The sequence below is a fragment of the Mauremys reevesii genome, linkage group 6 (genome assembly GCF_016161935.1).
Source record: "Mauremys reevesii isolate NIE-2019 linkage group 6, ASM1616193v1, whole genome shotgun sequence".
In the NCBI taxonomy this organism is placed as follows: domain Eukaryota; kingdom Metazoa; phylum Chordata; order Testudines; family Geoemydidae; genus Mauremys; species Mauremys reevesii.
This window is the reverse complement of record NC_052628.1, coordinates 27350431-27372584: the sequence shown is the minus strand read 5'-3', so window position 1 is coordinate 27372584 and position 22154 is coordinate 27350431. Positions and strand designations below refer to the sequence as shown.

Below are 22154 nucleotides of genomic sequence, written 5' to 3'. Positions count from 1 at the left end.
GGTTTTTAGTCATTCTTTCTTCTAAAATACTGCCCTTCTCAGAGAAGCCCCTTTTCAGGGTCAGTCTGCATTACTGTAAGCCGTGATCAAACTAAACTCATTTATCATGTGTTTTTGAGAAAGCATGTGAAGACTAGAGTGAAGTTAAGCTCATAGGCTTCACCCTTTTTTCCAGATCCACTTCACAGCTAGGTCACAGCTCTTGAATTTCATTTTGTTTCAGACTTGAACAAACACAAAAAAATTGATGCTTTGGTTTAGCCAAAGCCACTGAATTGCTGTGACAGTCCAACAAATTACAAGTCGTTTTGAGTCAAAATCATAAATTGCCTCAGATCTCCCACTTTGCATTCGTGCTCAAGGTGTTTCCACTTACCGAAAATGTTGCAACTCCTCATCCTCACATTGTCTGCTTTCAAACTGTTCTCCAATGCAGGATATCCCACCACCACTAGGTGGTGGATTATTGCAGGTTCGACTCCTTGACTTCCTTTCTCCTGAGCAAGGACTCCAAGAGGACCAGCAACTCCACCTTCCATCAATAACTCCTGTGTAATGTTAGAGTGAGACTTTACATTATAGGAATATGTAGGAAATTCTATTGTCCTCTTAGTAGCTGCTGCTGCTATCTTAAAAGCAGGAAACAACAGTCAAAGCTAATGATGATCCCAAACCATTAGCTTGGAGCTGAATCCAAGATCTCACTGTCATGGACCTGAGACTTTTCTTGCTTATATTGCTTTACACTGGTGTAATTCTGTGGAGTCTTTACTGATTTATACCAGAATGAGTAAATAGAAATGTAGCGCCATACTACAACTGGACAAAAAAAACTGAATGTGTTCCTGTTTCACAGGATGTGAAATGGACTCATTTTTGTTAATTTATTCCAAAAATGTTATTGAACTCTTTCATTTACCTGCATAGCAAAAACAATAATTGTGAAACTCAGTTTGTCAGGGGAAGACCAGCATAATATTAGTCATTGGCTCTTTGAATCCAAACTTTCATTCAGGTTTAGATTAGTTAAAATAAACCCATGCAATCCAATACTGATCTCTATGCTCTTATACCCTCCCTGCACAAATACACCTCTCACAGATCTGATCCCTCAAAGCATCACCACTAGAACAGTTGTTCCCTTTTCTCTACTGATCAGTGGCATTTCATGTATTGCAGGACACAAGTAATGTAGAAGCCTAGGCTATTGGCAAATTTGAAAAAAAGCACTTTGATATAGTGGACTGAGTACTATACTTTGAGTCATGAGTTCTAATCCTGGCTTTGTACATAACCTTGGGCACTTAAATAATCGGAGGGGCACATGACACAAACTCTAATTTTTTTCAATAGTACTTATGGGTGCTGGATAGCTCTGAAAACTGGGCAATAGATTAGGTGCTTAAATGTGCACTTAAGTGTCTAAGTTTGATTACCATCCCCAGACCTGAAGAAAAGCTCTGTGAAGCTCAAAAGCTTGTCTCTCTCACCAACAGAAGTTAGTCCAATAAAAGACATCACCTCACCTACCTTGTGTTTCTCATATTCTCGGACCGACACTGCTACAACAACATGGTAATCAATGTGTTTAGGCACCCAAGTTTGAAAATTCTGGCCTTGATCTTTTTGCATCTCAGTTTTTCTATTTGCAAAATGGGGATAACAGAATCAGAGAAGCAAGAGATGGAAAAAATCTATTAATTCATCTAGTCCATTTGCTTGTCAATGCAGGACTGCTCTCACTGTTACTAGTATTGTCAACAGTACTTAAAGAAAATACTTGGAAAATGTAAAGTGCTGTATACAAATGTTAAGCAGAGACCCAGAGTCTAACAGAGAGGAATACTCCCCATACTCATTTAACCTCTGTCGCCTGGCAGCCTGATGCCCTCAAAAATCCACTTGACTTTTACAGATAGCTGATGCCCAATATCACTTGCACATTCAACCTGCGCAATAGCACTGATCGTATCACTGCAAGCAGAAAAGTATGCTTTAAACTTTTGAAATCTCAAAACAAATGCGTACTTACCCGGCTGATCTTGTACAAGCGTTCCAAGTTCACAAGCTGCTCCAAACGTGTAAGGTTTGCAGAAACACAGGCACTGAGTTCCTGCTATGGCAGGTTCGCCACCATTTTGACATGGCCGACATTTGCAGGGATCATTCTCACTCAGATACTCTTCAATGGCTAGTTTCAGGTAATGCCTTTTAACTGAGGCACAGGACACTTCCTTTACCAGCTCGTACAATGGTGTTAGCTAAATGCAATAAACAGATATGTCTTACATTTAAAAACTACATATTTTAAGGGTGTCACAGTTTAATAACACATTGGTCATGTACAATATTTGGAGGTGTATATTGTGTGGACAGTTTTGCAAAGAGGGAAAACTCTTCATCTGTCGTTAGTAGGAAAGATCAAGTAAGGCCTCATCTACAGTCAAAACCAACTTTGTGCGACATTTGTTAAAGTCACTTGCAGCTCAGCTGTATTCAACACAGTTCAGCCATGGCTGTGTGGATTGGGGCTAAATAATGCCATGCCATGTTCAAAAACGATACACTAGCAAAGTCCCTATGTGAGCTTCCGCGGTCCAATAAGTTGTATATTTTAAACAATTATAAGGTCAATTTCTTATAATTTCAATTTTAATACTACTTTTTGCTTCTATCACAAAATCCCCCATTTCCAGAGCTCACATTAAATCCCAAACTCATTGACAGAATTCATCTTTTTCATTTGACACTGTGCTCCAACTTGGGCCCTGAGATCTAAGCAGCTGGACTCCTGTGCTTATGCAAAGCAGTAGTGAAATTACTGGGGCTCTGCACAGGGGCAGTGTCATCTTGTACAAAGTTCTTGTACGAAAATGCTCTATAGTGTACAAAATGCAGTGCAGGCTCAGAGCCTTGATTTTGTAAAACTGCCAGTCATTACTGTCCATTTCTCCAACAGTCTGCTTTTCCTGTGCACATTTTTCTTATTTTAATTTTTCAAAAACAATCTGGATACAAAACTACTGCCATTTACAACTGATGCTGATTAACCCCTATAGCTTAATCATATCCCCACTTCAGATAAACCCACCTCTCAGGGCTGTTTTAGGAAAACAGTACCCAAGTCTTACCTTTTGTTTAATTATTCTGGGATAGTATTTCACTGATCGAGCCCAGAAGGAATATCTTTCACTATTTCCTGCAGGATTATTCAAATCTAGATAAGCAAGGCCAGCAACAGCCGCTGGATTTCCTCCCTCTACATAGGGATCACCTCTAATCTGATTATGACTGGTTCCTACACATTCAGGGATGAGAAATACAGAAGAGCAGCATTGCAAAATGGGGATAACATGTAGCAATAGAAATTCCACAATATAATGCAAATAACTGTGCAAGAAATTAAAGGACATATCAGTAGAGAATTTAAGTAATATAGCACATGTATCCTAGAATGGTAATAGCGGGCCAAATCCTGAAATGGTGTTTCCCAACTGTGGGAGGATCTGACTAGGGGAGAAGTGCTGATCGGGAAAGCAGCATGGCAGTGGAATCATTCCAACTCCTTGCAGCAGAAATGCTGTTGTGAGTAAAGATGCGAGGAGGTGGAAATGGTGCTGATGGTGCCCACTTTATAACTTTTAGCCCAATGGCAAGTTGGACTAAAAGTTATACGGTTAGCACCCCATCACCATTCCTCTTTCTCCTCCCCAGATTTTGAGTGGGACCCACTCTGGTGGGCAGCCTCGGCGCATGCCTACCAGATTGGATCCCAGTGAGATAGGCACTTCTCTACCTACCTTCCCCTACTTTGTGAATCTCACTGGGGCAACAGGTAGATGTCCAGATGCCTAGAGTAAGACATTAGTGCACCCAGAGGCACTTATGGAACTGTTACAGTAGAAATTTAGGGCCAAGTGAATTAAGCACTTACAGAACTAGGTGGCAGCCAGCCAGAAGGTTTGTTGATCACACTGGTGCATACACCTGGGACTTAGTCTTCTAAGTACCTTTGTGGATCTGGGCCGTGGCAACTGTGAATGAGTATGGCTCAAGGGATGTGGAAGAGAGGCTATCCACAAATCTACCACAAGGTGGGCTCTAATCAAGTCAGGCTGGGAACAGCTGTCATAAAATCATAGCTAGGTAGGGCTGGAAGGGACCTTGAGAAAACTTCTAGTCCAGCCCCCTGCACTGAAGCAAGACCATGTAAACCTAGGCCATCCCTAACAGGTGTTTGTCCAACCTGCTCTTAAATACTTCCAGTGACAAGGCTTCCACACCCTCCGTTGGAAACATATTCCAGAGTTTAACTGCCCTTATCGTTAGAATTTTTTCCTAATATCTAACCTAAATCTGCCTTGCTGGAGATAAAGCCAATTACTTCTTGGCCTAGCTTCAGTCCTCTTTATAACAGCCCTTAACATATTTGGAGACTGTTATTAGATACTCCCCCTCCCCGTCTTCTTTTCTCAAGACTAAATAAGCCCAGGGTTTTTTTAACCTGTCCTCACAGGTTGGGTTTTCTAAACCTTTATCATTTTTGTTGCTCTCCTCTGGACTCTCTCCAATTTGTCCACATCTTTCCTAAAGTATGGCACCCAAAACTGGACACAATTCTCCAGATGAGGACTCATCAGTGCCAAGTAGAGAGGGTAAATTACCCCCCATGTCTTACATACAAAACTCCTGTTAATACACCCCAGAATATTAGCTTTTTCCACAACTGCATCACATTATTGGCTCATTTTCAATTTGTGATCCACTAGAACCCCCATATTCTTTTCAGCTACTGCCTAGCCAATTATTCCCCATTTTGTATTTGTGCATTTGATTTTTCCTTCCAAGTGTAGTAGCTGGCACTTGGCTTTATTGAATTTCATCCTGTTGATTTTAGGCCAATTCTCTAATTTGTCAAGATCATGTTGAATTCTCATCCTGTCCTTCAAAGTGCTTGTGAACCGTCTTGGCTTGGTGTCATCCACAAATTTTATAAGGATACTCTCCATTCTGTTACAAGACATTAATGAAAATATTAACTAGTACAGGACCCAGGACTACCCCTGCGGGATCCCAATAGATAGGTCTCCCCAGTTTGACATGAAAAATTGATATCTCCACTTTGAATATCGTCTTTCAACCAGTTTTGCACCCACCTTATAGTAATGTAATCTAGACCATATGTGAACATCCTGGGGATTGTGTCAAAAGCCTTACTAAAATCAAGGCATATCACATCTACCGCCTTTCCCCTATCCACTAGGTCAGTAACCGTGTCAAAGAAGGAAATTGGGTTGGGAGGTATGATTTATTCTTGACAAATCCATGGTGGCTAGTACCCTATTATCCTGTCCTGAGAGATGCTGAGCACTTGCCATTCCTACTGGAGCTCAGCACCAGCCAGGATTGACCTAGTGACCAAAGGGATGAAAGGGACTGGTTTGTATTTGTTTTTTCTGCTCATTCCACCAATTTACACAATATTTTGACAATTGTGATATCTTTTCCAAGCTCCTCAAATGTTAACCCACTTATATCTGAAATCTCAATTATGTCACCAGATATGCATCATTTACAATGAAAACTCAGTCCCTCTTATCTGAAACCTGTTTATGCATATATGTTCCCTGCAATTCCATTCAGATAGTCAGGGTTCAACTACATCCAAAAAGCCCTTCTGTTTTATTGACCTCCCACACGTAACCCATTCTGACATATCCTGCAGTGCAAGAAATCTCTGTGCCGTGGAATCATTTACCTGAAGAGGATTTTAATAGCTCATCCAGTTTTGAGCAGGTAGTCTTTTTCTTTCTTACGATGAATAAGTTCCAACCTGATGATGAACATTTGAACATGTCTGTAATACTCAAACCTGGAAAAAAATAGATCCAGTCACCTTGACAGTAGGCTGAAAATTAATTTCTGCTTTTGGATTCATGTGTGAGGCTCCCATTGACTGAGGGCCCACTTTAGGAATAGAACAACTGCAACATTTTCTTGCAGGAGGGGACAACTACAAAGCAGATCCCATGCTAAGGGTTACCAGTAACCAGTAGCTATCCAAGAGCGACACCTAAGGATACTGGCAGAGGGCTGAATGATGTGTTTGCCTGATATTTTATTTCCTTTTTTCTGATTTATCCTTTTTCTCACCCCACCCCTGCCCTTCCAGCTGTGGTTGTGTGTTTGAGTATCACCATATGTGCAGTTTTGCCCTTTATTTATTTTTATTTTGTTCTGCCTTTGCTAGAGATGGACTTTACTCACACCTCGTATCCAAACACCTCTGAACTTTGGGGCTGATCAAAAGCCAAACCAAGATTGGGATCCAAATTTTTCAAATGGCCCTTTAAGTTTATAACGTGTGGAACCAAATGTATAATACGCTGAACCCCAAATCCAAATCTCCCTGAACTTTGAATGTTCAACACCCAGATCGGGATCTAAAGATAGTGCCTGGAGCCCACCTCTAGTTTATTATTGATAAGGAGAGTCTACGGCAACTGACTGGTGAGAAAGCAGTCTCTTTATTTTTGTTTTATTTGTTAGCTGGGAGGATCTAGGGAGGAGTTTCTTCACTTGTTCATTCGCTTGGTTCATTGTAACAAATGCTCCAGTACTCTACCTTCTGCTTTGATTTTTTCAGTATCCATATAAAAGAGAACTTTGTAATGTCCTCCCAGAGATCCAGAGTGCAGGAAGTGAGTTCCAAAATGTTCAATTAATCTTCGATATGCACTATATTCATAGACAGCAGGAAGGTTGGCAAGCTCTTTCCAGAATGGCTCCGTAAGAGTTAGAAATTCTGGGTTGTTATTAATGAATTGAGCAACTTCCACATGATTCTCAACAACCATGAAGTGGTTACTCTAAGAGGATGAAAATAAATCAGTCATAGAGCTATTTAAAAATGGAATGGCTTCTGCCAATCAGCTCATCAGGATCCTGAACTTGCTAATGGACAATAGTTTCTACAACTGTTCAGTATGTTACCCCTGCATTCTGATTCTCTCCTGTCCTCAGGACTTATCATTTCTGTATGGCTCTTGTGATAAGGTGGTCTGTTTCTTTAAGAGACTGGATTTTTGTTTTGTTTTGTTTTTCCCTTTGAGATTCTGTTCTTCCTCCGGATTTAACGGTTTCCTGTTTCGTGTGATAGGACCATCTGAGTGAATGTGATATGAATAGTGTGGGAGGTAGACAAAATCACTATTTTTTTCCTTTTTAATAACTGCAGCATTCTTCCTTCACTCTCCACCTCCCAAAAAAGCTTCAAAAGGACAAATAGGCGAATGCATATTCCTGTATAAAACTTAATGGTGGTTGTCAGGCATTAGGAGCCTGGCAGAGCCTGATTAATGAGCCAGGCTGGAGACAAAGGTACTGCAGTTCAGCAAAAGGGAAACTGAGGCACCAGAAAATTCTCTCCTGACTGGTCTGGAGAACCCTTTTCTTTATAAGTTCCCCACTCACTCTTGTCTTTGTGATAGCTTCTCAGACACATGCCCACAATAAATATGGTCTTCTCAGCTTTTCTTCCAGTTAAAAAATAAGCATTATTTTGAACTTATTTACTGTAAGTCTCAACATATGTAATCAGTGTACACATTTCAATGTACTAACAACAGAAGGGTAGTTTCTGTCAATTTGGTGGTGTAGCGGGGTGGTGTCCTTCGGGGCTTAAAACAGCCCAGGAGAGGGCTGTGGCTGGGGCAAAAAGGGCTTAAAAGCTACAGGTCTAAGAGCTGGGCTGATTGGGGAAGTGGCCGCAGCTGGGCCACACCCTAATCAGGCCAGGGAAGCCAGGAGCAACCAGTCTCTCTCTGCCTTTACAGGGAGAAGGGCCTGGCTGCTAGAGAGTGTACCTGGGTGCCCAAGGTGGAGTAGGGCTGGGGGAAGGCAAGAGGAGCTGGGGAGCTCTGGCCTGGAAACTGCCCCAGGCTGCAGGCCTAGGGTAAGGCCAGCTGGGTACTGGGGTTGCAAAAGGGCAGCCCGGGGTAGGCAGAGGCAGCAGGTCCAAACCCCTTTGCCTATGATGACTGGCTGATACTGCAGTCTGCCCCAGTGAACGGGGGCTAGATGGAGATTGGGCAATAGCCAAAACTGAGGCAAAGTGGGGATAGTGGGTTTGGGGTTCCCCAGGGAGGGGAGACCCAGAGTGGTGGGGTACTGCCAGAGGGCAGCACCCCAGTTAAAAGGGTACCGGAGTCCAGGGAGGGAGATGGGGGCCAAGAGGATAGGTGGATCACCGGCCTGCAGAGGGCGCTCCTGGCTGGAAGTGAACTAATTCCCGAGGACGACCAGCAGGAGGTGCCGCAGGGGTGAGTCTGCCGTGCTACAGGTGGCAATCATATTATGAGCTAAAAACATATTAGCCTTCAGCCTCTGAGTTTATTTAGCCCAAGATACTAATATTACCTCATAAACAGGAAGCACTCAAATTATTGAATTAATACTTGTTTTTAGTTAACTCAAAATTATAGGCACAGTGGAGACAAAGGTACTTTACTGAGAACTTTACCTACTTCTTTATAGAGTTCAATTCTGAAATACAATTTTTCTTGTGGATAGGAAAACAAATTTTAACCCCTCATTGTAATTTTTTTTTTAAGTTGCCTCTAAACACTGAGGAATGTAATAAAAAAGGCAAAGAGAAAACAACATTTAAATGAACTGTTCAGAAGAAAATTATCAGCATGGACAATATTATTCAGTTATTAGCCAGTGTCTTTCTTTCCTTATAGCAAAAGCAGCCAATAAATCAAATGAATAGATAATAAGCAATTACAATGTTAAAAAATGAACTAACATAACCCCATCTAGTGACCTCTTTGTACAGATCTTTGTACAGATTGTTTGTTTTGTCTAAGTTGCACCAAAACTAACAGGATAAAACAAAAAAATTGTCATGGAGATGTTCAAATTATAAAACAGCATTGAAGGAAGTAAAATTTTAATCGTTCGTGGGAAATTCTAAGCCAAAAAGACAACTTATACATACCTTTTTGCTGCTTTTCTCCTGTGTATTTTGTGAATAGTAATGGCCACTGTTTGATCGTACATCGTGCACTGTGTGTTTCATATAAGACCAGCTACTGTTGTAAAACTCATAACTAAAATCATTCTGAATTTTCACCTAGAAAAAATGCAGGAAAATGCAGTCCTTTATGAATGGGTGTTAGTAGCACATGCACTTCCTGGCACAGAGAGACTAGGAAGATTTCTGTGGGTTGAATACATTCTAGATAGTGTATGAATATAGGACAAAGCAAACATCTTTATACAAACATAGCAGTAGTATGGCAGTGGATTTAAGGACTGACCCAATTCCCACTGACGTCAATGGGAGCAGGATCAAGTCCATTAATGATATGACAATGAACAAAGCATACCTCTGAAAGGGATGTAATATGTCTCTGCAAATGTCCTAAGAAGCGTATGTATGCTATACTTCTAAAGAATGAGCAGGTGCATTAGCTGCTCATGCTCAGAGAAAACCAAGTGAGGACAGACCTCTGTACTCAGTAAAGATCTGACCCTGAGAGATGAAGACTACGTCTACCACACTTTGGCCCTCATCTTGCAAACGTTTATGCACATGCTTAACTTTAAGCCATTATTTGGTTATAATCTTCTCTCTGAAGCCCTCAATGAGTTGAACACATTCCATGGGCACGCAATGTTTCAATTGAAATAAAGGGTGCATAGGATCAAGACCTTGATCTAAGCAATAACATTCAGGGTTCTGTTCCTTTCTTCTAGTGATAAATCCTCCACTTAACATTAAAACTAATAAACATATATACAATTTTCTGGGAAGAGATAAACTTAACCCTAAGTAGACACATGAGCTAGAGGGGGAGGGATAGCTCAGTGGTTTGAGCACTGGTCTGCTAAACCCAGGATTGTGAGCTCCATCCTTGAGGGGGCCATTTAGGGATCTGGGGCAAAAATGTGACAGTACTTAGTCCTGCTGTGAAGGCAGGGGACTGGACTCAATGACCTTTCAAGATCCCTTCTAGTTCTATGAGATAGGTATTTAATTCTGGTGTAACTTGGCATAACTCCATTGATTGACAGAGCTATGCCAAATATCACCAGCTGAGGAGCTGGCACATAGTCTCCAACACTATTTTTTTTGCTGTTGGCAATCCTGTTCCTTAAATGCATGGCCTGTTCAGGAAACAGTTACCCAGCTCAGTTCAGTTCAATAGTGTTGACTTCTCCTCTCTCTGGATTTAATCTTGTGAGAGGTACTGAGTATTGACTTCCCCAGGGCCAGATTTCCAATTAGGCACAATAGAATCATAGAATATCAGGGTTGGAAGGGACCTCAGGAGGCCATCTAGTCCAACCTCCTGCTCAAAGCAGGACCAATCCCCAACTAAATCATCCCAGCCAGGACTTTGTCAAGTCTGACCTTAAAAACCTCTAAGGAAGGAGATTCCACCACCTCCCTAGGTAACCCATTCCAGTGCTTCACCACCCTGCTAGTGAAAAAGATTTTTCTAATATCCAACCTAAACCTCCCCCACTGCAACTTGAGACCATTACTCCTTGTTCTGTCATCTGCTACCACTGAGAACAGTCTAGATCCATCCTCTTTGGAACCCTCTTTCAGGTACTTGAAAGCAGCTATCAAATCCCCCCCCCCCATTCTTTTCTTCTGCAGACTAAATAAAACCAGTTCCCTCAGCCTCTTCTCATAAGTCATGTGCTCCAGCCCCCTAATAATTTTTGTTGCCCTCCGCTGGACTCTTTCCAATTTTTCCACATCCTTCTTGTAGTGTGGGGCCCAAAACTGGACACAGTACTCCAGATGAGACCTCACCAATGCCGAATAGAGGGGAATGATCATGTCCCTTGATCTGCTGGCAATGCTCCTACTTATATAGCCCAAAATGCTGTTAGCCTTCTTGGCAACAAGGGCACACTGTTGACTCATATCCAGCTTCTCATCCACTGTAACCCCTAGGTCCTTTTCTGCAGAACTGCTGCCTAGCCATTCGGTCCCTAGTCTGTAGCAGTGCATGGGATTCTTCTGTCCTAAGTGCAGATTTCTTTTGGCCCAATCCTCTAATTTGTCTAGGTCCCTCTGTATCCTATCCCTACCCTCCAGCATATCTACCACTCCTCCCAGTTTAGTGGAATCTGCAAACTTGCTGAGAGTGCAATCCATGCCATCCTCCAGATCATTAATGAAGATATTGAACAAAACCAGCCCCAGGACTGATCCTTGGGGCACTCTACTTGATACCGGCTGCCAACTAGACATGGAGCCATTGATCACTAACCTTTGAGCCTGATGATCTAGCCAGCTTTCTATCCACCTTATAGTCCACTCATCCAGCCCATACGTCTTTAACTTCCTGGCAAGAATACTGTGGGAGACCTTATCAAAAGCTTTGCTAAAGTCAAGGAATAACATGTCCACTGCTTTCCCCTCATCCAGAGAGCCAGCTATCTCATCATAGAAGGCAATTAGGTAGGCACGTGCCTAGGGGTACCAGCATTCTAGGGGCACCTTACCTCTCTAAAACTGTGTGCAACATGAAGGTCAGCTGTAGGCAGGGGGGGCACTGAAGATGCTGTGCCTAGGGGCACATAAGGTGAAAACCTTGGACTTCCCCTTGGAGGCTGGCCAGGTGAAGGAGCCACCATCTAACTGAACCAGCAAACCAGACAGCTGGGGCTGGCTGAGTGCATGTTTGCCACAAGGAACTCTTTCCAGGAAGCTTGCCACCCTCATGAAACCTTTCACGTTTCACATTATTCTCCCAGGTCTAAATATGACTCTAAAAACAAGGCTATAGTATAGCAAACATACTTGGAATGTGTAGGTAAGAAGGCTTTCACTCAGTCTGTAGTATTCTCTCTGATCACCACTAAACACCTTTCTGCACTGTCCACCAAAACTTTTAGTATGAATCACTCTTCCCCTAGTCTCACCAGAAATGGCATCAAAGCTGCAAGAGAGAAAATACAAACGATAGCGTAAGGCAGCAGAGTCACTGAGAAGAATGCATGGTTGACAGGATGATAAAACTACAAAAAGTTACATCTGCATATAACAATCAAAAAAGGACTTCCTGTGTAGTCAGCAAGTTAGTGCACAGCAAGCCAGAGAGGGAATCTACAGTGCACTAGCCGCCTATGCAGACACTGCTACCGTGCACTAAAAGTTCCATAGTGAGCACTGATGTACTGATGTTTGAAATGAGAGTATGCCAAAATGTACAACGGAATTTTTAGTGCACTGCAGCAGAGTCCACATGGTGAGTTAGTGTGCAGCAAGCTAATGCCCTGTTGATTTACACCCTGGCTTGCTATGTGCTAACTCACCATGTAGACAAGCCATTACATAAGAAAATAGGACACTATATTATAGACTCCTGGTGGGCATAAAAGTGCCGCACATACATACTAGAGTATGGAAAGTAAAATGCCATTCTTAATTGTGTCAGCAATGACTACAACTTAGATAATGTTTTTACCCCTCTTACCCAGATACAACTTTTAGATAATGTTTCACCTCTTAGCTCAGAGAGCCGAGAAGCTGCTAATGCCATTTTATTTATATCCATGGCAACTGCTTATGTTTAGCTATATCTGCAAAATGCCCAATCCATTACCAAAACTCCCCTTTACTCCATCTGAGCTAAGATCATTCTCAAGGCGATAGGGCTACATTAAACAAGTTAAAGATAATCATTTTGTTATGCTAATACTTCTGTCTATGTAGCTGAGGTCATTAAAGAGTGTAGATCCACAATGCTATTGCATAGCAGTATTCCTTAAGGAAAAAGTAACTGCTGTTGCTATGCCTGTAGAAACTGGTCTATAACCTATCCTGGTTATAGACAACTAGTTTGCAACATTTCATTTCCCTGCCCCGTGGACCCAACCGGCCCCCCCGCCCCTTCACCGCAAGCCGGCTGCACAATCTGCAGCCGGTCCGTTTCCAAACCGCGCCCAGGAAGCATCTCTACGCGCTCGTGCTCCACACCCTTCACTTCCTCACCCTCGTGTCCTGCCCCGACACCAAGTGGCGGGATCTCCTGCCACCTCTGGAGGGTGAGGAGCGCCGGTGGGCCAGCCTGTACTCCACCCTGGTCCCAAGGCCCGTCGGGGATATCAGTTGGTGGCTCCTTCATGGGGCCGTGAACACGGGCGTGTACTTGGCGCGGTTTACCCCTGTCCCAGACACCTGCCCCTTCTGCGGCATGAGGGAGACCCTGGCGCACGTTTACATAGAGTGCGCCAGGCTGCAGCCCCTATACTGGCTCCTCACCAATATCCTATTGCATTTCTGGCTGCACTTTTCCCCCCACCTCCTTCTCCATGCACTCCCTATCCGTGGCCCCACGAAGTCGCGGGACCTCCTGGTCAACCTCCTCCTCGCTCTGGCTAAGATGGCCATCTACGCAACCAGGGAGAGGCGGTTGGCCAATGGAGACTCCTGCGACTGTGGGGCTTGTTTCCGATCCTTAGTCCGTTCACGTCTCCGGGCAGAGTTCCTCTGGGCGGCGTCCGCTGGCTCCCTTGATGCCTTCGAGGAGCAGTGGGCGCTGTCCGGGGTTCTCTGCACGGTGTCCCCATCAGGCTCCCTTCTTATGACCCTTTGACCGCACTCCTGTCCCTGTTCTTTTATTAGTTGTCCCCCGCACTTAGTGGGTTTCTGAGGCCCTGTGGAACCTCCCCTTAGGCTGGGGGGGGATCCGTTAGCATGGGGCGGGCTTTGCCCGCCCCGTTTCCCAGAAACCCAATAGATACACCACCAAACAATTTATTGATTTGCTTTGAAAATGATATTGGCTAAGCTGGGGACCCAGACTGTGAAGGGTTAAAAATATTCAATGGTACCAAAGTGTTTTTACTGCTTACTCCAGGCATCTGACATGGATCTTCTAGGTGAACATGTTTAAATATTAAACATTAATGTACTTTTGATGATTAAGCTACTATTAAAACCTTTAATGTTTTAAATAAATAAAGCATCTAGAGCCAAATATGTTAAAACTCTCAGTTTCTGGTCATCTTCTTAATAGAAAAAAAAACATTTCATTTCAAATTAAAAAGATGTGTTTAAGTTGCAGAAGTGCAAATGTTTCAAATCATTGTTCAAAATCAAAAGGCCAGATTCATAGTTATACTCTGGCTGGTTTAAGATGCTTCTGTGATGCAAGACAGCTATAAACCCAGTTAAAACAGGTTCCCAGCTGCTTTGTATTAGTGGAGCCAGAGCACAGCAGCCAGATCATAGTAGTGAATCTTGTCCAAAAATTATACCTATATTGAGATCTTAGGCCTGAATCTCCACCACCATGCACCTTGTTTAATCATCACACTTATACAAAGTCATTATAAAATGCTACCGTTTTGATTTGGGTGCATTTTATATAAGCAGGACACAGGTGTCAATGACTACTCAAAGTGCAAGTCAGGGAAGAACTAAGCTCTTTTATAAAATAAAAGTATAAAATTTCAGCTCATAGGGCCAAATTCTGCAATCATATCTCTGTTTGAAGTCAATGGAAGTTATATGTGTGTATCTGAGCAGAAAATTTCACACCCATAATGAACATATGGCAAAGCTATGAAGTCCTTCAATCATCTGTTTAATCTATCTAAATTGGCAGACGGGAGCGAGAAAGAGGTTGTAATGTGCTATACACAGTACATGTGCATTGCTGCCTTCTGTTAGGTGGAATGCCTGCTCAGAAACAATTGTTAAAGGATGTGTTACACTTTAATGAATGCCCTCTACAGAGACTGTAAGCCCTAATTCTACTCTATCGAAAGGAGACTTTTCTTTAGTGCAGCTGTTTGTCCAGCACCTAGCACAATGGAGTCCTGGTCCATGACTGTGACTCCTAGCACCAAGGTTAACACAAATAATACAATAGTAAAAATAATAGTCTTGAGATCTGGAGCTGATCCCTCTGAGGCATGTGAGCAGGTTAACTAGAGGCCAAGATTTGTTGTAAAATGCTACAAAAATACAACTTAAACTAGCACAGATATTGATGTAACAGGCAAGATGAGATCTGCAGAGAAGCTTACCCAGCTCCTGTAAGTTCTGCATTAGGAGGCATTTTATCAATGTCACAAGCCGGTCTGCTCTCTTCACACCGATCCTCATCAGCACCGTCTTCCTCACAATCCTGGTCTCCATTGCACACCAGAGATTTGCTAATGCATTGACCTAAAACCAAAACAAAAAAAAATCTCAGGGAAAGGGGGAAACATGTTTGTCCATCTGGATACACAGCAGCTAAAATTAAAGTGTGTTAATTAGCCGATTTAATCACACATTCTCATTTTGTGTAGTTCTAATTAAAAACAAGCTTTAAGAAAAATTATGGAAACTCAAGAAAAAACTCGGACTCAGGGGCCTGCCTCTGTGACCGATATATCACTGGAAGACCAGGGTTCAAATTCTGTTTTTGGCAATAGTCAAAAAGCAACACTAGGTCTCTAAAAAATGACACTTAAATTGAACTGAGGGCATTGCAGCACATGCTTTAAACATATAGCTAGGGTTGCTGGAGTATATACACTAGAATGCGCCTTTAATTACATGATCATCTATTGGGCCTGATTCTTCTCTGCTTTAGACCAGTTTTACTCCATTGTAACTCCACTGATGGCAGGTGAGTTACTCCTGATTTACACTGGTGTAAGAGGGGAGAATTGGGCTCATCATTTCCACACCACCCCTAACTCATTCAGTGTGCTGATTGGCCAGTGGTTGTGAACTATGCAATTATAACACAGAAAATCCATCATTCAATTTATTCTGATGTAACTAGGAGCAAAATTTGGCCCTCCGTGTGCAGGCTGAACAGTGAACAGTGGGCATACAGGAGTGCTGGTGTCTTAATAGTATGTGATCATGTACAATAATATAGCGGGCAGGGGAGACGCATGGAGGTGGGGCCCGAAGCATCACATGCCCCTCCCCAATTGCCTGCCGGGGGGCAAGGACCCAGCAGCACCCAGGAGTCAGAGCTTGAGTGTGGAATGTGATGAGTTCTGGGCTACTAATGACTTAGGCCCTTGGTGCAGGGAGTTTGTTTATAAACAGAGGCAGGGTGATTAAGATAACAAAAGGCTTGTCATTAAATTAAATTAAGGATCATTAGATGATCCTGAAAGCATTCCCAGGCACTCCAGTTAAAAGACAGGAAACAAAGGGTAGGAATAAATAGCCCATTTTCAGAATGGAGAGAAGTCAATAGAGGTGTCCCCAGGGGTCTGTACTGGTCTGGGATCAGTGCTGTTCAACATATTCATAAGTGATCTGCAAAAGGGGGTAAACAGTGAGGTGCCAAAGTTTGCAGATGATACAAAATTACTCAAGATAGTTAAGTCAAAAACAGACTGTGAAGAGTTACAAAGGGATCTCACAAAATTGGTTGACTTGGCAATAGGGTTGCCAGCTTTCTAATTGCACAAAACCAAAAACTCTAGCCCTGCCCCTTCCCCAAGGCCATACCCCTTGCCCCAGCCCTTCCCTGAGGCCCTGCCCTCCACTCACTACATTCCCCCTCTCTCAGTGGCTCTCTCTCCCTCACCCTCACTCACTTTCACTGGGCTGGGGCAGAGGAGTGGGGTGCGGGAGGTGGTGAGGGCTCTAACTGGGGGTATGGGTTCTGGGGTGGGGCCAGAAATGAGGGGTTCAGGGTGAGGGAAAGGGCTTTGGGCTGGGGCAGGGGGTTAGGGTGCAGGGGGGGTGAGGGCTCCATCTGGGGGTGCAGGCTCTGGAGTGGGGCTGGGGATGAGGGGTTTGGGGTGCAGGAGGGGGCTCCAGGTTTGGGGAGGTTCAGGGCTGGGGCATAGGGTTAGGGCTCAGGGTGGGGGCATGGGCTTACCTCTGGCAGCTCCGGTCAGTGGCACAGCGGGGGGGCTAAGGCAGGCTTCCTGCCTATCCTGACTCCATGCTGTGCCCCGTAAGTGGCCAGCAGGTCTGGGTCCTAGGCGGTGGTGCTGCAGGTGGATCTGTGTGCTGCTCTTGCCCATAGGTACTGCCTCCGCAGCTCCCATTGGCCGCAGTTCCTGGCCAGCGGGAATGCGGAGCCAGTGCTTGGGGCAGCGCATGGAGCCCTGTGGCCCCCCCCACCTAGGAACCAGACTTGCTGGCCGCTTCCGGGGTACAGCACAGAGCCAGGACAGATAGGGTCTGTCCCTCCAGTGTGTCAGTAGGGTAAGGCATATATGCACAAAGGGACCACAGCAAGGCTATATAGTGGATTAATAAGGCTGTGTCTGATTTTTGGCCTGTGAATTTCTTTCCTGTAAAAACTGGAGCTTTCATCCTTTGATTTTATTTAACTCATAATACTGATTGTCTGATAAACAGGAAGCACCTTTACATAATCCTCTTCATAACTTTAAGTATCAGAAAGTTATGAAAAATAAAGTAAAATAAAGTACCTGAAAAGCACCTGAACCTATCACCACAGCCCTCCTCTGTTGGGCATCCTCTGGTAGGAACACATTGTCGTGTTTCAAAGGCACTCCCAACACACGGGTTTCCCCCATACTGGCCATAAACTGCTATTGTCCGTCTGCGAATCTGAATGCAAATCAATAGAAACCTTTAGAAAGTGTAAACCTAAAGCAGAAATATTAGACTGCTTTCATGACAGCACAACAAATCCTTTGCTGTAATTAATTGAAACATTTATTTACGTTTCCTGAAAACAAAGACACTACTCCTCATGTTACTACAAACTAACAACGTATCAATAAAAAATGGTTTAACAGAAAAGATTCTACTCTTTTTAGCCCTAGTAGACTAATCAACCCAATTGTTCTGTTCTAACATCTAGGCGCCAACTGCAACTAGTACGAGCCAGTTGAAAATACTGTACTCTTTTTGCATTTTATGAACATTTTTAATGGCGTCAGTCACTCTTGGAACTGACCTGCCAGAACTAAAATAAAACAGCCATCGATCCCAAGAGGAAGCAAGAAGTGCAAAGGAATATGACAAAAACTAAAGTTAGACAAACTGGAGTTTTATTGCATCTCAAAAGAAATTCAGGTTCATGTCAAGTCTTAAGAGAAAGTACACACTGGCCCTTTTTAAAGCTGAATCCATCCATCCACCTATCCCTAATTAATGACTTATCAAAGGAAGCAATAAGGAATCTAAAAATCAAAAATATCTCTCACCTGAGTGAAAGTGCCAACAAAGAAAACTTTCAGCTTGTTTCTACTGATTCCTATTAGGAATGGGATGGAATGGAATGGAGCAGTTGGGTCATCCAATAAAAACTAATAGAAATCAATAGATATCAGCTGAAGAACTATACCAGAGTTTACTTGAATTTCCACTAGGACATCTTTTGTAACTATCACCAAAATGAAAACTGCTGAGTCAGTTATGCTTATGATTATTATCCTCCTTCCTAACATCAATGTCCTTTCCTTCTGCACTGTCAGCTCTTAGAATATCGCATCCTTGCGGACACAAATCATATGCTTTAGGCTTTTGATACTCTTACAGATATAATGCTACCATAATTATTATAAAAAGGCATGTTAAGAAAGGCAAAAGAAAAAAAGCATTAATAGCATTATACCTGAGTCTTAGTGCAGCCATCACATTCAGACCAAGGGCCATAAGGATTCCAGTGGCAATTGACTGGAGAGGAAGGACTGCCTCAATATTATTTTTTGAATTATTAAAAAAACAGAAACAAATTATAAGGAATTGCAATGTCTCCATTCATAAGCATTAGAGCCAAGTTTTCAGACACAGCTAAATGAATGTTGATTAAAAATATGGGGCCTGATTGGGCTCCTACTGAAACCAATGAGATTCACTCATCCTGCCACAGAAGAATAAAACTGACTCCCAATCCTTCTGTCTAACCACTAGAGAGACAGGAGAAACTATCCCTGAGGAGGCACACGCTCAGTCCTGAATGCTCGCATAGACCATATCATAACTATACACTGGGAGCCAGATTGTGTCAACAGCACAGCCCTGTGTCATGGGGATCACGGGGAGGCCAGACTGCAGTGGGAGCTCCCTGTGGAATTCTCAGGCTCAGCCAGAATTCCCAGGAAGTGCACAATTCCCAGGAAGTGCTCCCCCTGGAGCTTGCCAGCTCTTCCAGTGTGTACAGAAGGGAGGGATGCAGTAGCCCGCCTCTCACCACACTTCCCACCACCACTGGAGTGGTTGGTGGCACTGACAGTGCTAATGGGGAAAGTGGCTCCACTGTCATGGAGCACAAGCTAAGAGATTCCTTTAATCCTCTTCCCATGTGTGGACCAGCCACGTCTATGTAAGCACTTATATATAAGTATATTAAACACTTCATAGTCATTCTTTAGCATACACAATTCCAAATAAATACTCACCCAGAAAAAACTGGAAAGAAACATGTAACTTCTACCAGAAGGAAAAACTCAAACACCTGAACAAGAAGGAGGGAAAACATTAATTAATTTTCGGTTTGTTTTGCTTTTTCTTTTGCATGCGTTTTGTCAGCTTTGGGACCTGATCGGCAACCCTCACTCCAGCCAAACTCCAATGCAAATAAATAATAATGGCACTGCTAATAATGATGTGAAATCTGAACACGCAGCAGATTAGCCACCCAAACCACATTTTCTTGTTTGTCTACTTTATTGCAGTTTTATCTCATTACATTTCTCAGCCAGGGATCTTCCTTTTTAAATTAATATTTCATCTAATTCATTTCACTCGTAGAAATTAGCTAAGTGATTGTCTTACCTTCATGTTAGGAGAAACGCTCAGATACCCAGCAACTCCCAGGGAAGAACTGTACCTTCTCCGGGACTAGGAGGCAAGTCAGCAGCAGAAGGAGTCTGGCTGGCTGGCTCTTCTGGAGTCTAACTCTGCCTTGCTGTTTTGCTTTTCTTTCACAGAAAGACTGAGTAATACAGAGGAATTTTAATCTTAACCCATTTAATCACCTCCTGGGACACAAACAGCCTGTTCTTGTAGCTGCTCAATGTCTTAAAGACAGAATAATATACATATAAATCAAGGCTTGGCTATGCTAACTAGGGCTGGCATGAAACTATGGGAAGGACTCACAGAAAGAAAACTAAGTTTCTCTCCCTTTTTTCTATGGTGCAATGTCTTTCACTTTTCAGAGACCACAAGCCAGCTCTGACCTCAGTTACACAAACTCAAGAGTCACTTCACTCTCTTCAGTGGATGGAGTTACTCTGGTTTACAACTGTACGACTGAGTTTAGATTCTGGCCACAAATCCTTAGTGGTGATGTGCAGTAGCAAGCCTCATCTCCACACATCAGCTTCTACTGTGAAAAATCAGGTCGGGGCCAAGTATTCAAGGTCTGGATGCAAGTTTTGGTCTCAATCTTTCAATTGCCCCTGTAGCCCCACAAAGCCTCATTGATTTCAATGGAGCCCCATGCAGGGAGCTGTCTTTGTGGAGGCAGTTGCAGGACTGGGACCTTTGTGTATGGGCAGGGCCGGCTCTAGACCCCAGCGTGCCAAGCGCGTGCTTGGGGCGGCATGCCGCTGGGAGGGCGGCAGGCGGCTCCAGTGGACCTCCCGCGGGCGTGCTTGCGGAGGGTCCGGTTGTCCGGCGGCTCCGGTGGACCTGCCGCAGGTGTGCCTGCGGATGTTCCACCGGAGCTGCGGGACCAGCTGACTCTCCGCAGGCACATCTGCAGGAGGTCCACCGGAGCCGCGGGACTGGCGACCGCCAGAGCGCCCCCCGCGGCGTGCTGCCCTGCTTGGGGCGGTGCAATTGCTAGAGCCGCCCCTGTCTTTGGGATATTCTCACTTTCTCAGAATTTTACTCCTTCCCCTACATGCCCTCTCACTTTCTCCCTACGTTCGTCTCGTCCACAGTGCTCTCTCCCTTCTTCAAGAATTGCCCCCCCCTAATCCAGAAACACCATTAAGATGTTGCAGCTGGGGAAATTTCTATTAATTTGCACCAAAAGTAGAGAAAGTCCTTATGATGGGGTGAAGGTATTCTTCCTCCCAGGAAATTCTTTGCATGATACACACCATTCTGTACAATCTAGTGTAATCCAAAGGTAAAACAATTGCTCTTCAGAAGTATTACTCTGCAGCAGGAGGGTAATGAACATTCTACAGAGTAGTGGGAGTCCTTGCTGTGATGTAGTAACTTCTGCATTGCACTAGGTGGAGGCTGTGTGCAGATTCATAGGTTCAGAGTTTAAAGCCAGAAGGAACCTTGAGATATCTAGCCTGACATTCTGTATAACACAGAACAAGGCCAGCTCCAGCTTTTCTGCAGCCCCAAGGGGTAAAGCGAGGGGAAAAAAAAAAAAAGCCGATCGGCGGCACTTCAGCGGCAGCTCAATTGCACCGCTTTATTCTGCTGTGGCAATTCAGCGGCGGGTCCTTCGCTCCCTCTCTTCCTCTTCGGCAGCACTTCGGCAGCAGCTCAAAGAGGTGGAGAAGGACTGAGGGACCCGCTACCGAATTTCTTCCGAAGAGCAGGACGTGCCACCCCCCTTTCCATTGACCGCCCCGAGCACCTGCTTGGTTCGCTGATGCCTGGAGCCAGCCCTGACACAGACCATTAATTTTCACCCACTTACCCCTGCATTCAGCTCAAAAACTTGTGTTTGATTAAAGCATAAGTTGTGTTTAGCTAAAACATATCTTCTAAGAAGGCATCTAGCCTTGATGTAAAGATATCAAGAAGAGCTGGAGAATCCACTACTTCCCATGATAGTTTGTTCCAATGGTTAATCACACTCGGTGTTAAAAATATGTGTCTCATTTCTAATTTGAATTTGTCTGGTTTCAGTGACCAGCCATTGGTTCTTGTTATGCTTTTCTCCTCAGATTGATGAGCCCTTTACTACCCAGTATCTTCTCCCTGTGAAGATTCTTATATACTATAATCAAGTCACCTCTCAGCCTTCTTTATGATGAACTAAACAGATTGAACTCAGGTTGACAAACTAAACAGACTGAGCTCTCTTATTATGAGGCATTTTGTGGCTCTTTTTTCTGTGCTCGCTCTAATTTTTCAGCAGCATTTTTTAAATGAGGACACCAGAACTATACACAGTATTTCAGTATCAGCCTCACCAAAGCCACATATGGAGGTAAAATCACCTCCCTACTCCTACTCACCTGTTTATGCATCCCAGGAA

The 22154-nt window shown here is 43.7% G+C and overlaps 1 protein-coding gene across 1 annotated transcript in view; it reads right to left on the bottom strand.

Annotated features, from left to right (window-relative positions):
* C7 (complement C7) overlaps window positions 1-20006 on the bottom strand; it is a 40341-nt gene extending 20335 nt beyond the window's left edge. Inside the window, exons 1-12 of the mRNA XM_039545587.1 lie at window positions 19754-20006; window positions 19378-19433; window positions 18591-18666; window positions 17437-17578; window positions 15064-15205; window positions 11828-11966; window positions 9002-9136; window positions 6626-6869; window positions 5759-5872; window positions 3132-3298; window positions 2033-2261; window positions 377-548 (exon numbers count right to left, since the gene is read on the bottom strand). Of these exons, the coding sequence (XP_039401521.1) occupies window positions 377-548; window positions 2033-2261; window positions 3132-3298; window positions 5759-5872; window positions 6626-6869; window positions 9002-9136; window positions 11828-11966; window positions 15064-15205; window positions 17437-17578; window positions 18591-18666; window positions 19378-19433; window positions 19754-19759 (1622 nt within the window). The 5' untranslated portion in view covers window positions 19760-20006. The remainder of the gene's footprint in view (window positions 1-376; window positions 549-2032; window positions 2262-3131; window positions 3299-5758; window positions 5873-6625; window positions 6870-9001; window positions 9137-11827; window positions 11967-15063; window positions 15206-17436; window positions 17579-18590; window positions 18667-19377; window positions 19434-19753) is intronic.
* Window positions 20007-22154: the final 2148 nt, after the last annotated feature.